The following is an 18,949-nucleotide window of genomic DNA, read 5'->3' on the forward strand; positions in this document are numbered from 1 at the left end:
TACTAAACATTATTCTGAAATAGACCCTTTTTTAGCTTTTACTGAATTAAAGTATTAAACGAATGACTTGTACTTGTGACAGAGTATTTCAACAGTGCAGTGCTACTGAGCACTTCTTCCGTCACTGGATAACATTTTGTAGGTGATCAGGCTGCAAGGCTCCTGCTTAGTCAGAGCCCTGAGGAGAGAGGGAAGAGGAGGGAGGAAGAGCATGCTAGCTTGAGAAAACAACACCAAGGAGTGGTTAATGAAGAGAGCAATCAACTGAGCTCATTGGAGAAACCCAGGTGGTTGTAAAGGACCAATGGTATCATGGCATGCCATTCATATGGAGGGGTGGGACAGAGTGGTGGAGGCAAGAGAGGTGGTGGTGGAAAGTACCTGGTGAAGTCCGAGTCAGGGAACAGGCTTAAGTGATATGGGAGGGGGACGGAGTGGAGGAGGCTTTTGTCACACTCCACTGGTGAATAGTGTCGGGGGGAGGGTGCTTTGTCACATAATTTGTTCACAGTGCTGTAAACTGGCTCAGGAGGCCTACAGTGGAGTGAGAGACAAGAGCAGAGAGGTTAGTGTCCAGAGACGAATGCGGGGACGAAGGGTCTGGATAAACAAAGATGATGAAAGACAGGAAGAATAATAGAAATAAAGCAGCATAATACGCAGCAGAAAGAGTAGGAGGAAGTACTGCTACATGGTGTAAATGGTTCTCGCTGGTCAAAACACTGAAGTCAGAGAGAGCATGCTTTACGTGTTGAAAAGAAAAGGCACTTGAGCCAACTCATTTCCTGCCAGCTACACTAATAGGAGACTAATATTATCGTTACAACTAACAAGTATTTCATTATCAACGGACCTGTTAGAATTTTTGATCAATTGATGAATCGCTCAGCCAGTAAAATATCTGAATGACTGGAAATGCTCTGGGCAATTTCCCACAGTCCACAGTGATGTCATCAATAAGCTTTTTTGCTTTTTATCCAACAGTCGAAACCCCAAAGAGTTTCAGTTTGCTGTGAAAAGAACAGAAGATGGAACCAGAGAATGTTCAGCACTCTATGCTTGATATATGACTTCAATGAATAATAAACTATTCAAATTGTTGAGTTCATGTTCTGGCATGGGGGATCTGACTAACTGTAATTGTATACATTGGTTTATTGCAGGGGTACAGGAGTTAACACATATTTTAATTTGCATAATATGATGTACTTATAGCATTCCTACAATGTTTATGTTTTAAAGTGAATGTGGTTCTTCAGCAGACATGGTTATCCATTAAACTATGTGGTGGTGGTATCAATATTATTTGATATTTAAGAGCTTAAATGATTTATAGTTTCAAGGAATTACATTTCTGTTGCGAAAATGTAGTCAGCAAACTGATCCAGGAGCTTTTAAATGTTGTTTACTAATATTGTGATCTACAGGTTTAATTCATCGTAGTCATAAAGTCAGTGAAGTGACTCACAAAGCAATAAACATCTTCAGTTTTCTAACGTTAGCCACTATTAGCTAGTGGTAAAACTCCTGAGTGTGTTGGATTGAGCAACAGTGTGTATAATTGCTTATCAATTTAACTTTATTTGCAAGAGACGGATTGTGTCATTTCTTCTTTCAAATGTCATATTCTTGCTTTAATGTAGCATTCTCACCAGAAAGTCATCTATTGGCGACACTCTTTAGCTAAAGGCAGAACTCTACAAAGTTATTTCCATGGACTAGGAAAGTTCAATCAATATTTGTGAACATGATGTACTCTCCATCAGAGCCAGGAACCAGAGAAGTCTCACTTGTGATGTCATAAGTATAAAGTGTGGAGCTATGTCTATGGAGACAATGAATGGGAGACTGATTTTGTGTTGTTTTCTTTTATACCCAAATGGGTAATATTCTATTCGTGTCCTCAGTGGTAAAACAGAAAATGTACCATATCCTCAGAACATTCCCCCAGTGCTCTCAGTGTCATCTAGAACATCGTCTATGGAGCAGTTCCACACTTTACACTTGACATCATGCATTTCAGATTTAACACTCTAGATTTAGGATTTAGGAGAGAGTCGTTTAAGTTTACGAATATATTTGGACTGTCTTAGACCATAGCAATAGAGTGCTAAAGGGATGATGTATCTTTGTAGGCCAACCAGGAAGTTAGTATTGCACTGGTTCCATTGAAAAAAAGACAATGGTATTTTTCATTGGATTTTGGAGTATTGCAGAAAATAACTTTATGGTACTTACATTTAACAAACACAGGAGGCCGCTGTTTGTGCCCCATGAGAAACTAAAGGTCAACGTTATCTTATTTTGTCACATTTATTTTTGTAACGTTAGTATCATCATGTCAGTCGTTAGTCACGTGACTCAGTACGGTTAGTCCCGTGAGTCACGTGATTCTCTAGTGACAGATCGTCAGTCAGTGGTCAGGTGAGTCGTTAGTCAGTGAAGTTAACTGCAAACACAATCATTTCCTAAACCTAAATAAATGGTTTTGTTGCCTAAACTTCTTATGAAAACCAAAGTTTATTTTGAAAGGACACTATGCATGTAATGAGCGTATTTTGAAACGACGTCCTGACACGTTGAAAACTAACGCGAGGAGGGTACCTAGTGCATCGATAACTGATGCCAAGGGGCACTGACTAAATGACGGGATTTGACGAGTTGGGACTGAGAATGTGTTGTTACTTCAGGCATCTAACCGAAAACACATTCAAAAAACCCATTGACTTTGAGACGAGGGAACCGGACGTGCAAAAATGCGGACTCTTTTCCAGATTTTGGACTCATTCTTGCAGCACAGTATAACATGTATGAATTGTGATTATGGCCTTAGTTCCCATTTAAGACTTTAATTGAATCAACTTATTTCAATAGGGAATAATCTTCTCTTTTGTACAACATAAGAATGTATGCCAACATTGTTAAAAGTCACCATATTTTGTAATATAATAGAAACATTATCTCTGAGGAGAAATTTAGGTAGAAACATTCAACAGTACATTAGAATTTATACATCACATATAGTCAGGCATCCGATTCCCAATGTAAATGTCTCATGCTTAAAAAAAGTCTAATGATTGAATTTTTATTTCCAACGATTTGTTGCGCTAAAAAACACAAACGATGACGAACATGCAGGGGCATGCAGTAGGTGACAGAGACGCTAAATATCTCACCTCAACTGGAAGTGCTGGGAATCAAACCTGCGACCCTCCCCGTCATCTAACGAGGGATTTCTAATGGGATGGAAAAAGTCAACGTTTCATAACCAACCATTGATAACCAACTTTTACCATTGATTTTCTCACACATTAAGACACTGATGAAAGACACACTTGGTGGCATGTTACATAGAACAAAACAAGACAGCTGAAAACAGAAAAGGCCATGTCCTTAAAAGGACTGAGGGATTCATCATCAACATCACCACCAGACAGAGTGAGCTCATCTGTGCTAGCTCATGAACAGTAGGTTTAATCTGCTGCAGACATGCTGCGAATCCATATCGTTGGTTAGACACTCTGTGAACACTCAGTGAGTGCATGTCTGCTGTTTGTGAACTGATGTGGATTCACACGTGTTAACATGCAGTACAGTATGTGAGTTTGGAAAGGACTAATTTGTGCACAATGTGTGTGTACGTGTAAGCTGTTGATGTCACAGCCACACAAACACAGTCGCATGGACTAGACTCGTGATGTCACTGTTACACCTCCACACTTCTCTCTTCCTCATCCTCCTCCTGCCTTCTCTCTCTCTGTGACCAACTGTTGTGTGTTTGCATCCTGTTCGAACATGAAACATCATCACCAAGAAACTCTGTCCCTTCTGGCAGACTGTGGCTGAAGATGGAAATGGAGTCCAAACAAAATGAGGTCACTTCATGTGCTCACACAGTGTTTTCCTCCAGAAAATGTCAAGAGAGGAGGGCGAACACTGCAGGGTGGAAGCTTAATGCATGGCAAAGGTCAGAGATCAGACGTGTGAAGGATGTCTTTCATTTATTTAGAGCAAATATTTCAAACCAGCTGTTCTTCTAATTTGATTGCTGGATTCTGTACTTGTACCGAGTGTCAATAAGGATCCACTGGTGAGATGTCTGGACAGTTGGCTCCGTTTCTGCTGCTGAATCATTCACAGTGAAATGAGCTGACTTGAGGCAGCCGGTCAGTACAGATCGCACCAAAACACAGTGACCTTGTGAGGACCCGTAGGTGCACTTTAGAGTCTGGACTGTACAGCTGCCCTGTGGAGGTGCGGTTCACCGCTCAGTTTCTTATATTCTTTAGCCTTCAACTTAGGTTTTGGAGTACCAGTACAGGAACTCTGTGCATTTCTGAACTTCTTTTCAAATGGCAAATGTAGTGCCCTGCATGGAGTTACTCCTTAAAGAAGAAGTTTTAAAATGTCTGGCAAAAATATTGAAGAAAACTGACGACAATACAGTGAGCTGTTGAACAATACAGTGCCTAATATTTGGACTTCCCACCCTACTGTATAACAGCCATAGAACTGATAAGATATTACTTGTAATGTAATAATCAAGTCATCATTTCGGTGTGATCTTTCATTAAATTCTTCTTAGCATGATTGCTAAAAATGTGCAAACCTTGCTGGCTAGGTTATTTTTCACTCCTCTTAGTAGAGTATCTCCATGAAGACTGTGGCTCCATATCGCTGTGAGCACAGGATATCTAGAGGAAGTATAGCAGAAGGGTTCTCCCCTCTACTCTCTCCTAACCGTTTTATCAATATTTAGCAGAATTGTTAGGAACAATTATTCTACTTCATATCAGTGATGAAATGAAAGAAGCTACTGATGAGGACTCATCGTCAGCTATTACCGTAAGTGAGGATCCACATGGCGTTGTAGTATTCACACCGTTTGTTCTGACTGTATGTGTAGAACCCAGCGTTCAGAGCAGAGTGCTTCACTTTAGGGCAGCAGGGTAATGTCAGGCACCTTGTCCAAGAGCAAATAGTAAACCTCTTAACTCCAGAGAGAATGGAGCACTAATCCTTCACTCCACAAAGCTTAACACGGGGCTCCTACACTTATCCTCTCAAATGAACTTTTATTATCACTCTGCTCCACCGCTCTTTATTTACAACACAACATAATTCTTGCTACAGCGAACAACAATGACCTCATCGAACGGAGAAGCATTGTGGAATTATGGAATGTACGTGTGCGTTAGTTAATTGTGATATCCACCAATCATCCTAACAATCTGCTCTCATTTGTCAGTCGTCTAATGCAGTTACATAGAACCGATGAGACCGCCACTCAGACCAGCCCCCCGGGGACACACACGTTACTCTTAGATTTGACTTTATAGGAAATATGGCCTGCTTGGTCCGGAGCCTCGTGGTAGCTTGCTATGGGATTAGGTGTTAGAGAGCTGCTCATTTCTGGCTGTCTCCAGTGAGACATCTTAAGTCTTCTTCTGTTTGGACTGGGAGTAGTGACTGTACACCCAACAGGTAGTGAAATACATACAGAACAGGACAAAAACAGGGAGAGTAAGCACAGCAGACATTTTCTGAAACTTTCAGAGCTCATGAATGTTCAGAGACTGGGTTTTGATCGCATTTTCATTTAGTTTGTGTGAGAAAGTTGGTTTTCCCTCTTACACTAGGGCAGAATGGCCTTATTATTATTGGGGCATGCGTCATGAGGTTTTTTTTATACATTATTTTTAAGAACCAAAAGTCAACAGCTCCCTGTAAAATACACAACAAAGCCCTGATGATTGCTGTCTAGTCACACAAACAGGAAAGACAGACTGAACATCTGTCTCACTGTGCCGTGATGGTACTGCTGCTGGACCTGAGGCTGCCGCTATGATAACAACATCATTTCCACTGATAATAACCAACATTACCAAAGCCTTTCACAACCACAGCTCATAGCACCGACACACAGACACAACAAAAGTGCTATGGTTCTGATGTGCTTAATGCTCCAGTGGTTTACCGACAGGCGTCACAATGCACTGAACAACACAATGTTCAGAAAGAAATCATAAAAAGAGACATTCAGGCACAAACACAAAACAGTACAACAGAAACACAGCAGACCAGTGGTTTTCAATTAGCAGTTTCTGGGAAACCGTCTATTTTATAAATAATTGTTTCAGTAAATATGTTGCCGATCCTGATTGCGAATCAAGGGGGACCCAACTTAATCGAACCAGAACCTTCTTTGAAAAACACTGCAGTGGAAACTGGACACAGACTATGAGAATAAAACCAAAAGTTCCAAACACAGAGAAACAAGATGTGTTTTCAAATTGCATCATAACTCCTCGTGGAGTTTTGATTACTTACACAAACAGAGATCAGACAGGAGAAGAAGGAGACACATCTACCTGTAGTTTTAGTTGTCTGGTAGGAAAGGAGGTAATTACCGTAAGAAGGAAAAACCATCCAACCTGTTTATATCCTCTTCCCCAAGTAAGTGCTTAGGGAGGGGGGAATAACTTCCAGGGGAGATGGGAGGGAGACCAGACTTGTACTCCAGAGTGCCACTGTTGACGGGGGAAGAGATATGATTTTCCATTGCTGGAGAGAAAGCTGTGGAGGAAGAGCGAGACAGAGAGAGAGAGAGAAAACAGAGGCAGCTGCTTTAACAGACAAAACTAGCTGACACATGCTTCCATGACATCAAGTAAGTCAATTTGTTTTTATAATTTTTTCTATTTTGTATTCCTGTTTAGTTTCAAAATACAGCAATTTAGGGTTAAAATCTGACTGCAGCACTAAACATCTATATTAACTATCATACATATGAAAACAAAGAATCTTTTCACAAGTGTGTGTGCAGTTCAATATTTTCTAGTTACCGTGGTGATAACATGTTGTGTGTGGCAAAAATCAATGACTGCAGATGTGTATTTGCACACACATCTCACATTACATTACACATGACACACTTTTAGTCTAAAATCTTCCAACAGCAGATGACTGGCCAAGTTCAAATACAAGAGGTGAGGACTTACAGTGTGTGATATCAGGAGGCCCATAGGGATCTGATAGGTAGACATTGGTGGGCTTTCCCACCTTTAGGTAAACCACGTCCGACGTGTTCTTCAAAATGGCCACAGCCTCTTCATGAGACACCTCCTCCAGACTATAGTTGTTCACCTGTCCAGACACAGAAACAGTCCCCGTTTGTTTAATCAGGAGCTTTAGAGGCTGCTCAGATCAGACCGACCAGCAGGCTCCCTGTCTATAGGGATGATGACAGATGGTGTTCGGGTGTGAACACAACAGTAGGAAGGTAATTAAATTAAGCGTTGGTTAAGCAAGAGGGATGCCCTCCTCAAGAAGAGCTTGCTGTTATACTACTGAGCTAATGTCAGATACAGACTCATTTCATCGTTTAGACTAAAGCTGCAGGAAGAGTGTCTGATTGATACACTGCTAGTTAAGAGAGAGAGAGAGAGAGAGAGAGCGAGAGAGACACAGACAGACAGACAGATAGAGCGAAAGATAGAGAGAGAGACATAGGGACAGACAGACAGATTGTCACAGCTCTGCCTCTTCTCTCCTGTCTCTTTATTTCTCACTCACCTATCAGCTCATTCAGTGCACCTGTCAGCCTCCCTCATCATCAGCCTAACTCCCTTCACCTGCCTCTATCCAGCCACTATTTAAACCCCTGCCTCTCAGTCACTCCTTGCCAGATCATTGCCATGTCTACCGGCCCGTTTGGCTCGTCCTTTTCCCGGTTTCCCCGTCTGCCTGCCCTGCCTCGTCCTGCTGGATTTCCCCCCTCGTCTCTTGTCTCGTCCATGGATTCCCTGTTGTGTTCCTGTAAGTTTCCTGTTCTCTATTCATTAAATACCTGCTTCACTCTACTTCTGGTGTTGTCTGCATTTGAGTCCTCCACCACAGATAGATGGATACTAAATATTATGATATACTGTATACTAACTTATATACACTTGTACTCACCATTAACAGCCGGTCTCCTACTTGCAGCCGGCCATCCTTCTGTGCTGCCCCGCCGTCGATGATCTTGGTGACGTATATGCTGTTGTCACCAGGGATGTGCTGGTTTCCAACTCCACCTGCAATACTGAAGCCAAGCCCTGTGCGTGTGTTTGCATATATGAAAGTAGTTGGTTAGTTTCTGAGTTGTATGTATTGGAGATTTATGTTAGGCATCAGACAATACCATAATGATCATCTATCAAGCTATACAGCATATGTATCTAAATATTTTTACTTTTATTGGGCCGAGGAAAACCCTGTTTGAAACCAGTTCAGCTAAACTTGAGACATGGTCAAAGAACATATATATGTTAGTGTTTGGCAAGTTAACGCGATAATAACGCATTCATTAATTAACAGCGACAATTATATTATTGCGCGCTAGCGCAGTTTTTTTTATTTTTATTAAGCTGACATTTTTAACAAGAACCGGGCAGCGAGCGGTGAACAGCTGTGATTGTGTGGCATCATTTCCTGCTGCCGCCCCCCCCCCCCCGGGTGACACGCCCGGTCCGGAACCCCCCCTTCACTCCGTCACCGTCGGCCCCTGCGCGATCGTCTCGTTACAGGAACGACCAGCGGTGAACAGCCGTTTGTGTGGCGTCTCTTCCGTCACTTCCTGTTTCCTTCACCTACACTCCCCTGGGTCCTAAGTCCCTCCATGTACAGCTTCTTATCACCCTCTATGTACCAACGTACATTTATAACAAATACCACACATATTATGGTAATCAGCGTTGCATATATCTGACCAAAAAAAGCAATGATTCATTAAAATTATGTTTAGTTTAGTTTTTAGAGGTTTTTTTGAGTGTTTTGTTTGTAATATGTATAATAAGCATCATTTAGATATCCCTACTGAGAATTTAACAAATGTAAAAACATGACGTAGATAGGTTTGCAAGGTGTATATTTCAAATTGCATCTATTACACACATGAAGATAAAGTTGTGAACACCGGCTGAATATCTATTATCAGAATCATAACTGTATTATAACTGCTACTGTGTAAAGGGAATACTGCTGCTAAAAATAACCTTATTTGTTTAAAGTGTTTGCAAACCAAATGTTATTGCACACTTGTTCATATAGCAGTACTTTTAAAATAAAAGTGCGCAATACATTCGTTTTGAATTCATTATTGAACTTTGCGCATAACAATGAGATTAACCGCAAAAAAATCATGCGATTAAAAATGTATTTATCTTTTATTTTACTTTGCCTTACACAAAATAATATTCACTCCTTACAGGAGTGAATATTATCAGTCAAGTGTGTCTGAGCTCACCTTTTGGTCCTTTGATGAGTTTGATCTCAATGATGGTCTCGAGCATCGGCCTGCGGCGCCGCACATACAGCCGAACAATAGAACCTGCAACCTTCAGGGCTTCTACTGCCTTACTGTGAGAGACTTCAGACACGTCGGAGTTGTTCACCCGCAGGATGCAGTCGTTTACTCTGGAAGAGGAACACTGTGCATCAATGTCACAAAGCAACAAAAAAATCTCCTTTGACGAATAACTTAAAACACATTTCAAAAGACACACACACAAGTGAAATAGATCTAACGCTGTTATAACTCTGGTTGACAAGAACAGGGGATTGACTGAATTTAAATCTGTCCAGGGTGACGATTGCAGAGGGAAGTAACTGGTAAAACAGTGTAAGTGTTTGTAAGGCTGATTCACAGCAGTCACTTTGGGAAAGGTTTTTTACATGAGTTTTTTTAAGGTCAAACAAACTAACTTTTATGAATTCACATGATGTTTACTATTTTTATTAAGAGCTGTTCTATCACAATGAGGGGTGTCACCATTTACAGGCATTGATCAAAACCATGATATTTACAAATGAAATATTTATATCATGTTAATATATATGATATTATTGTGTAATAATCCAGCACATCTTAAATAACTATATTATATATATATATATATATAGTTAAAGTTACAAACTCTCTTCTCTTCCCTGGCCTCGTATTTTGAGTGTAATTCATTTGCTGAAAAAGAGACGAAACACTTAAACAAAGTTAAAGATGAATTTGAATGATAGCATCATTATTTTAAATTTTCTTTAGATATCGTGATTATATTATCGTGAATTATTTTGACACGATAATCATGTTTATCATAAGAGCTCTAATCACAGTTAAGATGAGACAATGTTAAGAACAACTTTATGCTTAGAAAACAGCAACGACACACACAAATTAACTAACATACTAACATGTTCACAGTACAGCCAGAGTAGTTCTATTATTTGCGTCTCCCTGTAGACACACACACATTTGATGACAGAGGAGACTGTGTGTGTTTGTTGGCTGTAGATCCTATTTACTGTGCAGTGTTGACCCATGTGCTCACATATGAGTTTTAGATTGCAGGCTGTGTTGTGCATATTACACCCTTTGTAGCTGTATGTCTGGGATGTAGAGACAGAGTGGGGCACACTGAGTTCCAGCACACCATTGTGTAAATATCAGAGTCAGCAAGCGGCTCAGTTTGAATTCCCCTGAGGTGTTGACCAAATCATCCATGCCCTAGCACTCAAGGACACAACTCTCCTCAGGGTCAATAGGGAACAGCTGGGACCCCCCCTCCCCCCCCCCCCCCCCCCCACACACACACACTAAATCCCATGCATACACACACACTTCAACCAGAGGAAAGCAGAGCATAAATATCTGCATATTTCCACATCATATCCTTTAGCAATATCCTTTTAACCTATACTTCGCAGTATACATTCAGTATGTTGTTATTTTGAACTTTGTGTTTAAGTAGCTAAACAAAGACCTATTGTCTGTGATTACTAAATGAACAACAGACAATGACAAATAAAGCTCGAGATTGTGAGAAAAATGTGAAGTAAGATCTAAATACATTTTATATAGGTTAATGGAAATTGAATATACCAATAAAGCAGTGGGGATATTGTGGGTTCAGTCTTGACTACAACCATGCTTTTACCCTCCAAAACAACCGACTCCATGAGAAACACTTAAAACGCTCACAGCGGCCCCTGAAGCCGAGCGGCTGCATTAAGTATGCTTAGTGCTCTGCTCCAGCGTCCCACAGCAGTGACAGTTAGGAAGTGTGTCTGGCTCTATAATGGTATAACCAAATCCCTCTCAGGCCTCCTTCCTCCCAGAGATTAGACTCCATCCATAATGCATTAGTCATGCTGCCCACCTAGGAATGGGTGACCATCAATTAGGCTAAGAGTGATTTATGCCGGCCTGCTACTCCTGCTATCTGCTCCAGATTGACGGTGTGCATTACGCTCCCGTCTAGCATCTGTGATCTGACAGTAATGCTGCAGAGCTGAGGCTTGGATAAAGAACAGGAGCTGGCCTGAAACCACGAACCAGCATCATCCATCACTTCTACTTTAATATAAAAAGATTTTTGGTTTATTGTTTCTTTATTAAATAGTTTATAAATGTTTACAAAAAACAAGAAATCTTATCAAAATGTTAATCTGTATGATTATCAGGGTTTTTTCCTTTAGTGTTATTTGAAGTCTTTTCAAATAATTCGATGGGAAATCAAACACTGTGACTGACCACTGATGGCAAAATAGCAATGATGGCTAGAAATGCATTTCCTTGCTGCCATAATTGCTAGATCAACAAATATAATACAATTAAATATCAGGACAGATTCCTTACAGTTGTAATTACAGGGGGACACTCTAATGCTGCTTCTTAAGCCATGTCCACACTACTCCGTTTTTACTCCGTATTTGCTACGTTTACACTGAGCGGCCACACTACGCCGGAGTTTTGGAGCACCCTAAACGGAGGGATCTGAAAACTCCGGCGAGGTTGGAGGTGTTTGAGAACTCCGGGGTTGCGTTTGCGTGTGGACGGTCGGATACGGATGTGCTTAGAAAAATTTACGCCCACACCCGTGTTCGCTACTGGATTGGTTCTTGGCAACCATGACGTCTCCGTCCCTGATTCGTCACACTCACTATCACATGACCCGTACCCGGAAGAAAACAAACTGGGCTACCAGCGATTCATTTCAACATGGATAACTAATTGCAAGCGTTGCTGCTAGCACAACAGCTAGCAGCAGCTATGCAGTAAAAGTCTGCATTTCTGTGGAGGAAGCAGCTGTTATTGGAATGATTAGCGAGCGGCGTGACCGGCATCAGCCCTATGGAGCAGCTGGTTGTTTTTAGATTCTAATGAGAAGACACGCTGCACTAACGTTTTACTTCTTCCGTTTGGTAGCCTTGAGAGACCTTAGTCTGTAAGTATGTATTTATGGAGCATGAAAATATGTACGTAGATATATTCTATTCGCGTGTTTAGTATAACATTTGTGTTGTATTAAATGCTAATCGCGGTTAGCATTTCTCCATTGGCGGTAATGTTAAAATTAGCTTAGAAGCTAGCTAGGCGGACATGTTACATGCTGGCTATATCATGGATTGTTGTTTTGTATTCGTGTAATGTGTATAGGGACAGTTCGTAAAGCCATATTTCATATTGTGCTTCCACAGTTTTACAAATAAAGATTCACACTGAAGTCTTGAAACTCTTCTATGGATTCCATGGTCTTTATTTCACGGATCTACTGTTAGCGATCTGCTAAGCTTTCCTGCACGAAGGAAGAGCAGAATAGAGTGAGAGACGTGTGTTGACCACATGTATGGACCCATATTCTAGTAAACGTTTACGTGTAAGTGTTGATTTTAAAGTAAATTTGATGTGAGAGAGATAGACCCGCACCGCTGTAATGCTAATCGCGGTTAGCATTTCTCCATTGGCGGTAATGTTAAAATTAGCTTAGAAGCTAGCTAGGCGGACATGACGTTCAGAGCTACTAGTGAGAACAGACATCAACAACACGGAGGAAACGAGTGAGAGACCACATTGATGGACCCATAATCTAGTAAACGTTTATGTGTAAGTGTTGATGTTAAAGTAAATTTGGAGAGAGAGAGACAGAGCGAGTATTTTTTTTTTTTTTAACTAAGCAAGCAATTCACTTCCTGTTTACACCATCACTCGCATGCCCAGTGTAGTTAATGGTCACGTGCTGTCCGCCTTCGACGGCTGCCGTGTGGACGCAGATCAACTCGAGAATGATGCTGAAACTCCCGTGTGGACGGAGATCGTTTCTATTTGACAAATCTGCATCCAAGGAGAAACGGAGTAGTGTGGACAGGGCATTAGACAACTGGATGACCTGTTTTGAGGATACAGTCAGAGATGTAAATTAGCTGGCACATATACTTTTGCATTACACCAGAAAAGGTCCAACAAATTGTCAAAAAGAGTTGAGATCCCATGAAGGCTGCCTTAAATAAAGGAATACATGTTCGGTATGTGAATCAGGCTAAAAGGGCACAAAGCGTATACTTGTAGTTTAAAGGATGAAATCTAATAATCATTTTAAAACAAGTGTGTAGTACATAACAGATATGTAATGATTTAACAAATGTAAACTGATAATAATAATAATGTATGTGTATCGGAGTAAAGTGAAGTCTGTGTGTGTAGAAAGAGCTGATGTAAGGGGAAGTAAGCAAGAGTGGGGACCTTAGAAGCTGAGGTCATAACAGATGTTGGGTGTTTTCGAGCACATCTACGGGTGTAACCGGACACACGACTGATGAAGTAATGACACACACACACACACAGAAAGTTGGGTGTTTTCCTAGCACATACTCAAAATCAATGATGTCATGTTAATCACGCGCCGAGTTAGGGAGTGTTGGGGAAGGGAGGGGAGAGACAGTCCAAAAGTGTTATAAAAAGAGTGACATGCAAACAGCAAGACGGGATTCATCGCAGGACGCCGACCAAGTGCTCCACGGAGAAACACTGGACCTCGTTCGACAGCAGCATCGGAGGACTTCGTCTCTGTTCACGGAAAGAAGACAGCCGTTCCTGGACAAAGATTGAAAGACGGAGATTTCCTCTCCTCCCTGTTTGACTTTAACAACCGGACAACAGATGGACGCAGCCGCCCTAAAGACTTTGTACTGAGCCTGAAGGATCGCTGAAAGGACTTTGTTGGCCGCGCAGGAGGAGCTGAAGGTCAGGCCAGACCTTCGCTCCTACAAAACCCAAAAGGACTTTTTATCACATCAAGAATCCAGCTCAACTGAGCCGCCTCGGCATCGAAAATTAATGAATATAATCAAAGAATTAAAAGTATCGAATTAAGTGTAGTATGATTTTATGTGAGCTGTTGTTGTGCCCCTGCTAATGTATATATATCCTGCAATAAATATCTAATCTGCATTTAAAGTAAATTTCTCAAGAGAATTCATTTGCTGAAGTAGTAAAGTCCCTCGTGGCAGTAAAAGGTTAAATCTATTGTATGTTTAACAACAAGAGTTCTTAATGGTTATCCTCGTGACCGGTCCACTTAACAGTCCCTTACGGTTTTAGTTGTAATTCCTAGCCGTTAAAACCTAACCTGGCAATTTACCAAGAGCCCGGATCTAGAAGAGGAAAGCTGCCATAACTGACGTGACTGGTAGAAGCGCCCGGCCAGGGTGGCCCCTCGGCCGAGTGCACATTACCGGAGGAAGCAGGGTAGACGTCAGGAGTAACGGTAGTTAGCAGAGCCAGGCGAGTTTCCTCGCAGAACACCAGCTCACCAATCTTTTAATAGAGAGCTGAGTCAGTAGGTAGCCCCGTATCGGGCCAGAGAACCCCCGGATCTAACACGTGTCGCCCGAACAGGGACTCGACGGAAAAGGAGTACGTTGAGTCCAAGAAGAAGAATCCCGGCGGCCGAGAGAGGCTGCCGTTCGTGTACGAAGGACCCGAAGAAGAGGAGAGACTTGGGTAGAAAGTAACGCTGCCCAACCCTCAGTGAAGTTCGACTGCGAGACATCCGATGCATCGAAGCTGTGCGTGGTATTTACAAGCCAGCACAGGAGGAGCCGCAGACGTCGGAGGAGCATCGACCAGACTCATCTGACGCTGAGAGGGGCCAGAGCCTGAGCCCATCCCTACTCAACGTACGACGAGAGGCTTTGGGAGGAAGGCGACTCGAGACAACAAAGACAAAGACAGAGGCAACATCCGGCACCAGGTCATCCTGCTCGGGAGAGGATGGACCACCTGGGACACCTCCGTCCAACAACACCTAAGCGGCCTTCATCCAGAAGAGGATAGGGCGTTGCTCGAAAGAGAAATAGAACGGCAATGCAACGAAAAAGGGGGGTATGTAGCTCCCCACACCCTCGCAGGAATGGCAGTGGTGGTGGTAACCTGTGCGGAACGACCGAAAGGCAAGAAGCAAGTAGGAGAATGGCTGTCCTGGTGGCTCGAGGTGATGAAATCCATTAATGGAAAAATAGTCACCTTGATAAGCCCCTCAAAAGACTATGACGCGATCGTGAAGATGCTGGCAACAGAGATAGGAGCGGGGGGGGGGGGTCACTGTAGGGCAAAAAGTAAAGGCTGAATCCCGCAACCAAGAACACCAAAACATGCTGGATGAAATATCCCGCCACATACAAGAACATGAATATTATGCCGAAGAAAAAGATGAATTAACCAGCCATGCAGGGTCCGCGACCCCAGCGGAGTCCGGGTCAGAGAACGAGTCCAACGAGTCGGAGGAGGAAGAAAATGAGACACTGCTGAGCAAAGACGAAGAACATCTTGCGCTCCCACCGACCTTTACAATAGGGACCCCCGCTCTAGTGTGGCAGGCTCTGCAGGACGTGCGGGACAGAGAACCAAAGCAGTACAAGAAAGAGAAAAATAAAAAGAAACACACCAATGATGGGAAGGGCTACCGAGGTGAGATGGGAAGACCACCTCCCAACGCTAAGAAAAATGCCCGCAGGCACCAGAAAGTATGCGAACCAGACGGGGTTGACCGCCTACAATCATTTCGGGGAGCCCTGGGACATAGACGGCCATGGGTTGGTGGTCTTGACCAACTCACATCTGAAACCTCACATCAACCGGTTCAGAAAGAGACTGATACAAGAAGGGGGGGCTCGTTACCAAGAAGAACTTGAAGAACGCCTTAAGACATGTAAAGAGGAAAAAGCACCGGTAGTGGTCACAAGTGGGGGAGATTTACCCCATTTCGCGGTGCTGCATGTACCTATTGAAAAGTATCAAGACGGAAAAGAACAGAACAATTACTGGGACGAGATAGAGGAGGCACTAGAGGAAGGAGTCAACCGGGCAAGTGAGTTGTCTTATAAAAGGGTTGTCATTTGTGTCGACGGGGCAAGGTCCGGCAACCTGCCATGGGAGGTGGCAGAAGAAGCGGCAATGAGGGTTATGCATTACCAGATGAAAGTTGGCCACATATGGAGTCATATCCAAGAGTTGGTCATAGTCACCTCAGTAGCCCAATACCAAGAACGAAAAAAGAAAATACTGAGACTAGGGCAGTCCGACCCCGACTCCCCTCAACACCGGACGCAAAAAAGGAAGCTATCGAAACTCGACACCTGGAACTTCGAGCCGAGAATTGAGACCTCCACAAGCCAGCTCGAGCGAGGAAAGAACCACGAGAAGAAGAGAGGCACCAGCCGCCGCCTCCCGCGGAGTAGCAGTGCAGACCGACGTGGAAACCCCCGTGCCAAGACGATCAGAAAACGCGGCCACAAGCCCAACGGAGTCCTTAGGCCTGCAGAGAATGAAATACAAAAGTGCAGGAGAAGGGTCCATATAAGGTTCATGAGCCCGGGCCAAACCAGGGCAAGTCCCAGAACTCCGGTGAGAACACCAGAACCAACCCATCCAGCGCCGCTCACACCACCACCGGAGGAGGAGGAAAGACAGGCAGACTCCGCAGGCGACGACTCAGACGAAGAAGATGGTGTGCAAAGCCTGACTTCGATCGAATACGAGGCACCGGGAGGGGTGAAAGATCTGAAGCAAGGATGCAGAAAAGGCAAGAAGAATGCACTGCCCCTTCTATCAGTGTACTCGGCTTCGCAGAAAATGGCCAGAGATGAGCAATATGGGCCCATGACCACCAAAGACGGAAGAAAGGCCTATGCACCAGAAGTTGGCCAGACAAGTTACGATGTTCCGGAGATATGGTTGGATGACATCGAGGGAATGAAGGGAATAATGGTCTACGCCACGAAAGGAGAATGGGTGAATTTTCTGATGACCACAACCTACACGGAGCTGACGAGCAATTTCCGCATGGGCTTTCTGGCAATCGTATACAATGTCATGCTACGACGGTTGAAGAAAGCAGCCTTCAAGTTGGCCCAGGAAGAGGTAAAGGCGCGGCTACAAGACATTTCGGACAGCGAAGAAGATTAGCCGAGAGGAGAGCCGGGCGCCAAACGGAGCAAGAACCCGACTACAACTGAGGGAAATGACGGGTTAATAGAGATGCAAGCCTCCACCCAGAGCTTTAACGAGTTCAAAAAGATCAAAGCCATGGTGACAAAGAAAGACCCAAAAGAGTCGGTACAAGAATACTTGACGCAGAAATGGCTCATGGTGATGGCCAGCTCCTCAAACGATGAGGCAAAAAAGATTGTGGTTAGCCCATGTGACGGACCAACCAATGGGTCCCGAAGAAACCGCAGAACAACACTACCGAAGATTAGTGCTGGAAGATTGCGAGGATGAAGAGTCACAAATCGAAAAGGCGAGGAAAAGCTTAGACAAAGGGCAGACTCTCACCCAGGCGTGGTACGCCTTACGACAGGCGATCCCACCAGACAGAAGTGTGCAAGCCCTCAGGAAGCTGACAAAGGGTCTCGTGAATGACATTGATTTTGTGACCCTGAACATCAAGAAAAGTACTACAGAACAAATCCAAGAAACAGTAAGAAAGTGGGATTTGAAGAAAAAGCACTTTGATGACAAAAGAGAGAGAGGAAGCCAACCGAAGCCGGCGGCTCCTAGGCCCTCGTATGACAACGTGAGGCCCACCGAGGGTCCCGGCCCTTCACAGACACCAAGGAGGCAGCAAGGATTCCAACCGCAAGGAGGATTCCAAAGAGCCCCGCAAGGATTCCAAAGACAAGAAGGATTTCAGGGACAACGCGGTTTCCCAAAAGCCCCGCCACAACAACAAAGGCAGGGGCCAAGGCCCCCACCAGCCAACAGAGGAGGGGGCAGCTTTCTCTCTTCTGAAGATTACAACAAGTTGACCACAGAGCAAAAACAAGCCCTTTGTGTCTCCCGCATGGAAGCAGGGAGCGAAGGGCCATGAAAGTAATGGCTAAGCAGGCGCGGGTCACAGTGGAGCATGCCTACTGGGTGGGGGATGACATATATACCAACGTGGATGGAATCCCCTAGCTGATAGACTCCGGTGCTGAAGTGTCGATGACCCGCAAAAGCCTTAACACAGAAGGACACCTGACAGTTCAACTGGCCGACGGAACCATCAAAAAGATCCCCTATGGGATCTGGAAAGAAATTGTATGGGCTCTAGGACCCTACAATTTAATAATGATAAAAGACTTGAAAGGGCTGCATGGAAGCCCAGAAAACAGAGTTCCCGTGAAAAAGCGACTAAAGACCCTAAGGGCAAGATTGATCCATCTGGGATCAGTGACACGGAAATGGTACAAGCCAGTGGACATTCCAGAAGTAACCAAGCAAAAGATCGAAGAAAGCGACTTTTCCCCGGAGGGAAAAGAAATGCTAAAAAACATCCTAGCAAAGGCAGGAGTGGCTCGGTTCAAAAATGACTGTGGGGACCTGGGTGTGAAGTATACCCACACCATAGAAGGGGGTGTACACCCACCTGTCCGCCAGTATCCCCTGAACCCTCGAGCAATTGCAGAAATGGACCTGATCGTCACGGAGCTGAGCGACTTTTGGGTAGTGCGAGAGGAGCCAAATCCCATCACCAACAGCCCCATACAGGCAGTCAAAAAGCCTGAGTCATCGGGAGGAGGATGGAGACCTGTTATAAACGTCAAGGCCCCAAATCCCATCACCAACAGCCCCATACAGGCAGTCAAAAAGCCT

The 18,949-nt window shown here is 43.7% G+C and overlaps 1 protein-coding gene across 2 annotated transcripts in view; it reads right to left on the reverse strand.

Annotated features, from left to right (window-relative positions):
- dlg2 (discs, large homolog 2 (Drosophila)) overlaps positions 1–18,949 on the reverse strand; it is a 284,548-nt gene that overhangs the window by 33,500 nt on the left and 232,099 nt on the right. The window contains exons 14-19 of one of the 2 annotated variants that reach the window (XM_076101603.1): positions 9,287–9,456; positions 7,960–8,096; positions 7,002–7,146; positions 6,411–6,576; positions 3,177–3,236; positions 382–534 (exon numbers count right to left, since the gene is read on the reverse strand). In XM_076101603.1, coding sequence (XP_075957718.1) covers positions 382–534; positions 3,177–3,236; positions 6,411–6,576; positions 7,002–7,146; positions 7,960–8,096; positions 9,287–9,456 — 831 coding nt within the window. The remainder of the gene's footprint in view (positions 1–381; positions 535–3,176; positions 3,237–6,410; positions 6,577–7,001; positions 7,147–7,959; positions 8,097–9,286; positions 9,457–18,949) is intronic. The other variant, XM_076101604.1, reaches the window with a different exon arrangement.

Source organism: Anarhichas minor, unplaced genomic scaffold, assembly GCF_050575085.1.
Source record: "Anarhichas minor isolate MPS153535 unplaced genomic scaffold, ASM5057508v1 ptg000027l, whole genome shotgun sequence".
Lineage (NCBI taxonomy): Eukaryota > Metazoa > Chordata > Actinopteri > Perciformes > Anarhichadidae > Anarhichas > Anarhichas minor.